General features: G+C 47.9%; 1 protein-coding gene across 1 annotated transcript; it reads right to left on the bottom strand.

Moving 5' to 3' along the window:
* Window positions 1-5971: 5971 nt before the first annotated feature.
* LOC123060547 (uncharacterized) lies at window positions 5972-8888 on the bottom strand. Its single transcript, XM_044483308.1, has 5 exons — window positions 8595-8888; window positions 8019-8242; window positions 7217-7313; window positions 6413-6479; window positions 5972-6307 (listed from the first exon to the last, which is right to left on the bottom strand). Exons 1-5 carry the CDS (start codon window positions 8720-8722, stop codon window positions 6254-6256), a joined length of 570 nt encoding a protein of 189 aa, XP_044339243.1. The 5' UTR covers window positions 8723-8888; the 3' UTR covers window positions 5972-6253.
* Window positions 8889-9130: the final 242 nt, after the last annotated feature.

The following is a 9130-nucleotide window of genomic DNA, read 5'->3' as shown; positions in this document are numbered from 1 at the left end:
GTAACAATTTGGTTTCTTGGTCTTCAAAAAGGCAGGTTACAGTCTCCCACTCGTCCGCTGAAGCTGAATACCGCATTGTGGCTCATGCGGTTGCTGATACGGTTTAGTTGCGCCAGTTGCTGTCGGAGCTGCACCGTCCTGTTGAGCAAGCTACCGTTGTTTACTATGATAATATTTCAGCTGTCTACATGTCAGGGAATCCGGTTCAACAACGTCGCACCAAGCATATTGAGATTGACATTCATTTTGTTTGAGAGAAGGTGGCTCTCGGTCAAGTTCGCGTTCTTCACGTGCCTACTTCTGCTCAGTTTGCTGATATCTTTACTAAGGGCCTGGCGACTACTCCGTTTCAAGAAATTTGTTTTAGTATCAATGTCGTCGAGCCTACCGTTGACACTGCGGGGGATGTTAGAATATAACTTGTATTAGGATTATGACTCCTACTCGGTTTGTAATAAGGCTAGGTCAGGTGTGGCTTAACTCTTATATATACTTATTGTACCGACACAATATTGCATCAACAATTATTCAATACAATTCTACAATAAATAGTGCTTACATCATCAATCAACATGGAGATAATAGAGCTAGGAGGATCATCTACCCAGATGAAACTCTTCAACTTACAATCTTTCGCCAGTGTATGAGCTACACAATGGACGTAGAGTTTCTAATCTCGAGCTCAAATGCTCTTGGGTGAACAGTAAATATGAAAAATTAGAGAAACATTTAAAAATCTGTTTTTTTGTGTCGCAAACTTTAAGAAATGTTTGGAATGCATGCAAAAATTCATCACGAAATGACATCGGCGCAAGGCGTGTTAAATAAAACAATATCAATGCTCTAAAATGTTACTTTCAAACGCATTTTAGAGGTCTGATTTTTTTGGCCACGACTTTCTCTAATGTAGCTACGATAATCACCGAGCAGGAGTGTGAGTTTAGGATGGCTCTCGCGTCCGCGCTCGTGGCCGCGTGAGCACGCGGCGGCTGCCGCCGGCCGGATCTCCTTGCTCTGACCTCCCCTGCTTCTGCTGCGCCCGGATCCAGCCTCAGCCCGAGCTGCTCTCCCTCTCCCTCCCGCAAGGACAAGCAGGTGTGCAAGATGAGCTCCCCCGACCTCGCGCCGCCCCTCCCGTCCTCACCGCCAGCAGCTCCGTCGGCCTCCTCGTCGCCGCCACCCGTCCCGGCCAGCATGCTTCCACCACCTCCAGCCGGGCTGCCTGTTCGCTGCATGTCGTGCGTCGTTCTGCCGACAGCCCCGTCCGCTGCTCGATCCAATCCGGATTGGGAGCTCCTACCCGCTCCACCGCAGCCGTCGCTGGGCCACCCCGGCCAGGTTGGTGGAGTGTCCGTGGAGGTGCCAGAGGTGCCCCCAGGCAAGCTGCCAGCTTCCGCATCCGCGAGGCTCCCTGCTCCGGCCTCGCCCGTCGTCTCCGCCGCCAGGCTGGCTGTGGCTGCGCTAGCCTCCTGCAAGGCCGACCCGGCCATAGGTGGGCGGATGGCCGGCGCGGGCGCCACCCCCACTCCCCTTGCTGGCGTCTCCTCCGGCCAGCTGCTGCCGTCCCCGACGTCAATGCCGTTATCCTTGCGGGGGCCAGATCAGGCGGATCCATCACCGACAGGTCTTTCATGCACCATCCCGGAGGCTTCTCCCGTGCGTCCTGGTTGGGGGGACTGGCTTGGTTGTTTCAGAGGGAAGACGATGCCCGCTGATCCCATATGTTACACCCCGACAGCTCGTGGGGAAACGTTGGAAGGCTGGCACCTTGTCACCGAGCGCCGTCATTCGCCATCTTCACAGGCCTTTTGTCAACCCGTTTTCAATGCCCGGCCAGCTCCTCCGTCGTGGTTGAAGGATCGATGTTTTCGGTGCCTCTCCAAAGTTCATCATGCCCACTCTTGCAGGGACCCAATTCGGTGCAGAAGCTGCCTCTATTTCGGCCACACTGCTCGCTTCTGTCGTGCAAAGAACACCGGCCACCAGTCTACGCCGCTTCGATGTGCTGCTCCGTCGCCCTCCCAAGTGCCTGCTCCTGCCAAGGATGCTACCATGGTAGAGGTGCCGCTGCAGTCTGTCCTCGCGGAGCAGGCTGAGCAGCAAGACTGCCTGATGAGAGTTGAGAGTTTTTTGGCGAGAGCTGAGGCGGTTCTGTGCAGGCTCACAATCATTCCAGATTTGCCTCCATTGGCCGAGATCCAGGTTGATTCCAAGGGCGAGGGTGAAACAGACCCCTATGGTTGTTTCTCTCCTCGTGGTAGGCACATCGCCGAGGTCGTCACTCCGGTGATTCAGATTATGCCTGGGCTGCAGGAGCTATGTGAGGCACCATCTCCGCCTTTGTCGATGGTGCTTCCAAAGGAGATGGGCTTGGTAATGCCCATGATGCCATCTTTGCCAATGTTGGCGGAAAGCCCGCCATTCGTTGTTGTGGACAATGAGGGACATGATTTGCCCCTGTCATGTGTGCATCTGGAGACACCTGAGTCCATCGTGTCGGTGGTACCTGTGGTTGATGATGTTGAAGCGGTCGGTGTGCTGCCGCCTGGTCCTTTGGAGCCCAGCCAGCCGCTTGCCTTTGTGGATCATGGAGTTTCTGACGCTTCGGTCACCTAGTCGCGGGTGACAGTTGGGCAGGTTTCTGCGCGTGACAAGGTCAACGAGATTCTCTTCAAGTTGGAGATTCACAGCTTGCTTGCACGTTTGGAGAGGGCTAGCCCTGGATCTGGCAAGAAGATTATGGAGGAGGCTCTCAAGAGCAAGAGCAAGAAGAGTAGCGCCACAGATAAGGCGTCCGCAGCTGCTTGATGGTTGGTCACCAGTCTCTTAGGTTGTCCTTATGGCTTGGCTTATCTCCGTGGATTTGGTGGTACCTGTGGTCTTCGTTGAGGGTTTCTTTGCGATGTAGCAGTGTGGGGACTGGTGGTCGTTATGTGTTGGGTATGATTGTCGGGTCGATCATGTGCTTATGGGGTTGCATTCTCTGTGAGTAATCCGCACGTGATTTATTTGTATCGGTTTTCGCCCGGTTTTCCGTAAATTAATTGGGCAATTCTCTTCTGCTTAATTAATCAATGAGGCAAATCTTTTGCCTTCGTTTCAAAAAAAACTTTCTCTAATGTGGTTTCGTGATGAAAATTTGCATACACTTCAAGCACTTCTTAAAGTTTGCCACACAAAAAAAAATCAGAATTTCTTATTACTTTTTTTGATTTTACTGTTTACAACAGGAGCGTTTGAGCTCGAGATTAGAAGGATACTTTCGCTACAACAATTTGCTTCTCATTTTTCTTTTGAGGGAACAACAATTTATTTCTCTAGGGGAGTGAGAGTCGCTAATTCGCCTGTGTACATGCGGCTACGCGAGGACGTTATCAACACCGGTGATTTCCTCGTGATTGGTGCGACTTAAATACATCGAGCGCGTATAACCTTATCCAGGCACCGTAGACAAGCTGGTATAGCTCCCGTATGTCCAGCGGATGGCCCACAAGACAGGCTCGTGCATTTAAACGAGACCTCTTTGTGCACCTGACGGATCGCTGCACCACGCGGAAACCCGCGAGGGAATAGGTCACGCCGCTCTCCTCGCTCCCCTCTCTCTCCTGCGACATCGGATCTCGCAGCCCCGTCGCCACTGTCTACATCGCCGGCGGGCATCCTCGCTGTTGAGGAGGTAGAACTCTCCTCCCCTCCCTCTCCCATCTGTCCCCATCCCTCTCTCCTCCCTCCCATCCCCATCTCTCTGCCACTCGCGCTACGTTGGTCGTGCTTGTTCTCTGATGCGGATGGGTGAAGCGGCAGCCTCCTCTGGTCATGGCCGGGAAAGAGGGACTCGTCTCCAACTGGGCATAGCTAGCACCGATGCATCCTTTTGCCATTATCTCCCCTCTCCCTTTTGTATGTAGGTTCAGAACTTCAGATATGTCACTAACCTCCCTTTCCCCTATGGATTAGAGGTGGCTGGGTTGTTTTTATATTACGTGAGGTTGGTGATTAGCATGGATATGTGTGATCTGTCCAGAACACTTTGCTAGCTTATGGAAATGAAGGAATCAGTAGGTAGGCAAAATAGTTATGCAAATGGTGCAAATAGTATGAATAATTTGTGCATATTTTTTCGCCGTTCTCCTTCTGCATTCCTCTGATCCTTTGCCTCAGCTGACAAGCATGTGTTCATCCATGTCCGTGGCTCCCAGTCCCAGCGCAGTTCCACACCACCTGCATCGCACCACACCACCAACCAGTTTCCCCCTCTCCCTCATACGTTTCCCTGAATGCAACGCGGGCTACGACATTGAGTACGTTTTTGAAGTTCCTTTCCATCCATGTTCTTCATTCCAGACTAATCTCTTTTTCTTTCGTTGCAGCATGGAGGATGCAGATTCTGGAAGTGGGCAAACAAGTACATATAATACTTCAGCGTGCCCGACATCTGATTTCGCATGCATCGGTCCATCGCCACGTATCTCTTCTCGAACAGAATCAAGCATTTTGAAGAACATTTTTATCATGGGGCTCCTGAACCTGCGAGCCATGGCCATGATCTTCATGCACAAACTCTGAAGCTTAGCCGCTCTGCAAAGGCACTGCAGTAGTTTTCATATGTATTTCTTTTTCTTTCTGTGCTCCGTAATGCATGTATCAGCTAGTGCGCGTTGCTTTTTCATGCGGGTAGACTGCTGGCCTATCAATAATACATCTCCAAACGTTTGTGTGCATGCAACAACATCATGACAAGTTGTAATCGAGCGATACATAATTAGTCGAACCCAAAACACGAGATACACTGCAAAACAAATCCTAATACACCAAACAATAGGGACGTCATTAATACCACCATTTACGTGTGCACCACAACCACCGACAGTCCATAAATCATGAGTAGACAAGTGTTTAATGAGACCCACCTATTCTACGCCCATCAATTCTCCCAGCTCTCCTGTAGTCTGCACAGCCCAACATGACACCCAGCTGGCAGGCTTATACCGAAATAAACAAAAAATGATGGAATCAACGATTTTTTGTATTGACTAACCTGTTGAGCTCCGTTTGTGCAAAAGCCATGTCCTCTCTCCTAGCTCTTTTTCATTCCCTCCCTCTGTTTTACTACAGGTCGCAGCTTGAAGAAGATCTAAAGGGCCGGGTCTAGGGAGGGTGGTGCTAAATGATGACTGTCCCACGTCAACACAGAAGTTATGCCATCTCCAGAACCGTGGCAGTGCTGGCGGATGGCAGACTTGCATTTACCCCTACGAATCATAAATGTGGTACGACCTGCTCTGTGATGTATACCGCGACGTATTCGAAGGACAAATGATTAGCACGATGTGTATTGCTAATGGGCTATATTAAGTAAGAATCACGATGCGCGCGCGGACGTCCAGGATAGCGGCATCGCGTGGCCGCATGTCCCAAAAATTCGCGTCCAGTGAGAGTAGACAATCTTAACAAAAGAGCTGGCTTGCACACAGATGTCCTCATAGATTGGAGCCGCTGCCGATGCTCTGAACCCACCATTATTTAGTGTGGTAACCACCTCCAGTCAGACTAAATCATCACCTTCTGGCATCCCTGCTGATCTGCTGAATGAATTCCTTGTAGAAAAGCACCAGAACAGCTCTTCATGATTTAATTCGTTACAAACAGGTTGCACATCTGTTTCGTCTCTTGCTTCCATGCATATCGTATTTTTCTATTTGTGTGATCGAGTTTCTTCAGTGGTAAAGCACTTTGATGATCTTCAATATCAGAAAGATATTTGTCCAGTGCAAGCATAAAAACCTTGTTGAAGCCATCGAAACTCAACAGGTCATAAGTCAGCAAAGATTAAGAATGCTAATATTATCCTACAGTATAGACCCCCCAAAAATTAAAAATGGGTAAAAGCCGAGAAGTTTTATATTTTTGAAGGCATGAAGACTGACAGCATGGTTCAACCATCAAGAATCAACGTCATCAGGCATCGGTGTTAAAAGCTAATTTCTTCTTCTCATTTCTCAAATCAATACAGATGGCATTTATGTTCACAAATCGCTGTCACACATCTTTCTCTCCAGCTGCTTTCTTTGACAAATTCGACAAGGTGATTAAATATGGACCGTTCTTTCTACCAATACAACCGCCACAGCCCACAGGATTGTATTCAACAAGCACAACAGGCCTCCATGCACAAAAAAACCAGTATGACAGGCCACACCCTCGTTACCACATCAGACCTACAGCTATGTTATTCTGGCGGAACACATCTGTGCTAGTCATACAGTCCCTCTTGCTCCCAGATGTCCACGAGGAAATCAACCATCTCCTGTAAATTCATCGTCTAGGTTTAACCACATGCCTTACAAGGAACGTTAAAATAAACTGATTTAGATCATCTTTTTCAGATCAACTGAACTGATTTAGATCTTACATGTAGAGGGATGGGCTGAGGGAATGGTTTATTTGATCCAAGCAAACTTTCATACGCTGCATTCCAACTGCATAAAAATAATGGTTTGGGTGAGCATGAAGATTCACAGTACAGCATACTATTATGTTTCGAAACAAAAGGGCACAGCATACTATCATCTAGTCTAAGCTTCGTTAGATAATGATTACAGAATGTTCTTCAGCTAAAATTCAAACCTGGTGTCGATTTGAACAAGAAAAAAAATAGCAAGAGCAAGCATCCCATATTTTTACATTTTTGTGTCTAAGTATCTAACTTGTTTTCAAACGTCCCTTCTGGAAGATATGATTCCAATAAATACTTTGTTTGTTGCTTGTAGGACTCCAGAATTATATAACCCTAGAGACAGAAAAACTAAGCTTCTCTACCACATCATAGATCTACTATACAGCCAAATAAATTCAGAGATCAACAAGAAAATACAGCAGTAATGTGCTTTAACACTTCAGACACTCACAATGGTTTTAGAAGGGAAGTGACAAGCTTTATGATAGAGCTAGCACCATTAAGAGCAAAATGAAACCCAATATGGGCAGTACAACCAAACTGCCTTGATTAAAAAAAAGGTGTTCACAATAACTCAGATTTACCAACTTCGGTCGAAGAAAGGGTGTGAATAAGCACAACTAGGCGCAAAAATATGAACGATGCAAACAAACTGTTGATCAAAATCAGAGAAAAGGTTGTACATGCATACTATTCAGTTGAATTATGTAAAGCTTTTTGTCTTCTTCCACATATAGATCGGACATTCCATTTTCATACCTCAACACTGGTTCCTGGATCTGCTTCACCACAGGTTCTTGCCTTAACCTTGTATTCTCAGTCCACTCATCCCTAGTTTGTTGCCAAAGAGAAAAACCTGCAATGATATTTCCATCTGGTGAGATTACCATGTCCACTAAGACTCTTAACAGGCAGACATGCGATGATTCCTTTAATCCTCCGTTAGACAATAATGGCAATTGGACTTTTATTACCCCCTTACTGCTCAGGAAAAAAAATCAGCAACGGTTTGCCAGCACAAGTTCGTTACAGTCCAAATTTAGTAGGAAAATATGAAAGACATCATCCAAAATAAAGTATGAAGTATGAACTCGAAGTTCCCAAACAAATGCTTTGCTGAAAATCTAGCTCGTACATGGAAAGAAAGTGATTTCCCACAACTAAACCAAAAAAGCGTGAACTCAAATTTCCTAGTAACAAAGTTTCCTTCTTAGAACCACAACAACTAAGACAAAATGGTAAAGCAATTGCACTTGTCTTCATAAAATACCATAGATGACTACCAAATAAGATTCGAGAGGCTAACACTGTTGGACGTGGACAGTGTTATTATGTATTATATCTTTCTAACGCGCTATCAAGCTAATATATGCATAATTTAAGATAGACTGAAACGAAAACATAGGTGTTCTCCACAATTAACATTACTAGATGCTGAATGCAAAGACAGGAGATTCGGCCAAAATGAAGCTTGATGTTTGCAAAGGTATCTGGAAAATGCGTACATGTGGTGAAAACACGCCTGTTGAGCACAACATATGCTAGTTCAAAAAGGAATTACCATGATTAGCAGAGTCGCCCAGGTTATGGCTGCTTCCCACTCCATGCAGATCAAGGTCCCAAGAGGATGTGTTGTATGGTGCTCGTAGGTCTGCCGGATCAACCTCGATGGTGGTCGTACTCCAAAATTCCTCTGCCACCGTGGGATTCTGGGCATGGGCCATTAAGCTCTTGGAAAGATCGCCTACGTGTTTTGCGGCCTTCTCACAGCATCCAAAACAGCCTCTGCTCTGTTTGCAAGGAGTTTTTACATATCGACGATTAGCACAGAATCACTCACCAAACCAACAGACACACACAGTGACACACAGCAAAAGAAAGTGGTAACCCAGGCAGCCACAGGGGGCTTAATTTTCACAAGTATAGTATCGGTGACAAGAACAAGCACCATAACATAACCGCATGCAGCCTACAAGGTATGCCATTCAATCAAGATACTAAATGAGAAAAAACTACCACTAGAGAGTAATCGGGACAGTAGGCAAGATGACGCTGGCAACGACGTATCAGCGGGCTAGAATCTGAATGAAGTTAAGCGGACGCGGACGAAGGAGGGGGGAACGGCAGGGGAGCCCACCCGGAGCAGATGAAGATGCAGGCGGAGGAGAGCAGCTGCGGGATGGAGCGCCAGTCCCAGCCGGGCCCGAGCTCGACGTCCCAGTCGCCGACCCTCGCCGCCGATCCGCCGCCGCGTGCCGCTGCCATGGCGCCCGGCCACTCCGCTCCGGCTGGAATTGGAGTGTGATGAATGGGAACGGAATCGGATCGGATTCCAGCGAGCCACCGACCGCGGCGATTTATGAGGGATGGGCGCGCGGATTGGGATAAGAGGGAGCGGGGAGGAGGGGGGGCCTGGGTGGGGTGGGGTGGGGGCTGGTGGGGTTGACGAAGATCGCACGGATGGATGACGATGACGCGGTTCGACAGTGCGCTGTGGTTTGGAGTTTTGCCTCTTCGCTTTCGGCCGACCATTCCATCTCCGTGGCACGTTGCGATTTCCACTTGGCCCGTCTCTTCGACCAATTGGACCGACTACCCTTCCTCATCATCATCATAAAAAAACAACTGCAGAGAACAAAAGAGGCTAAGGCCCTGTTTGATAGCAAAGTATTT

This window comes from Triticum aestivum, chromosome 3A, assembly GCF_018294505.1.
Source record: "Triticum aestivum cultivar Chinese Spring chromosome 3A, IWGSC CS RefSeq v2.1, whole genome shotgun sequence".
NCBI lineage: Eukaryota > Viridiplantae > Streptophyta > Magnoliopsida > Poales > Poaceae > Triticum > Triticum aestivum.
This window is presented reverse-complemented; position numbering and strand designations above follow the sequence as displayed.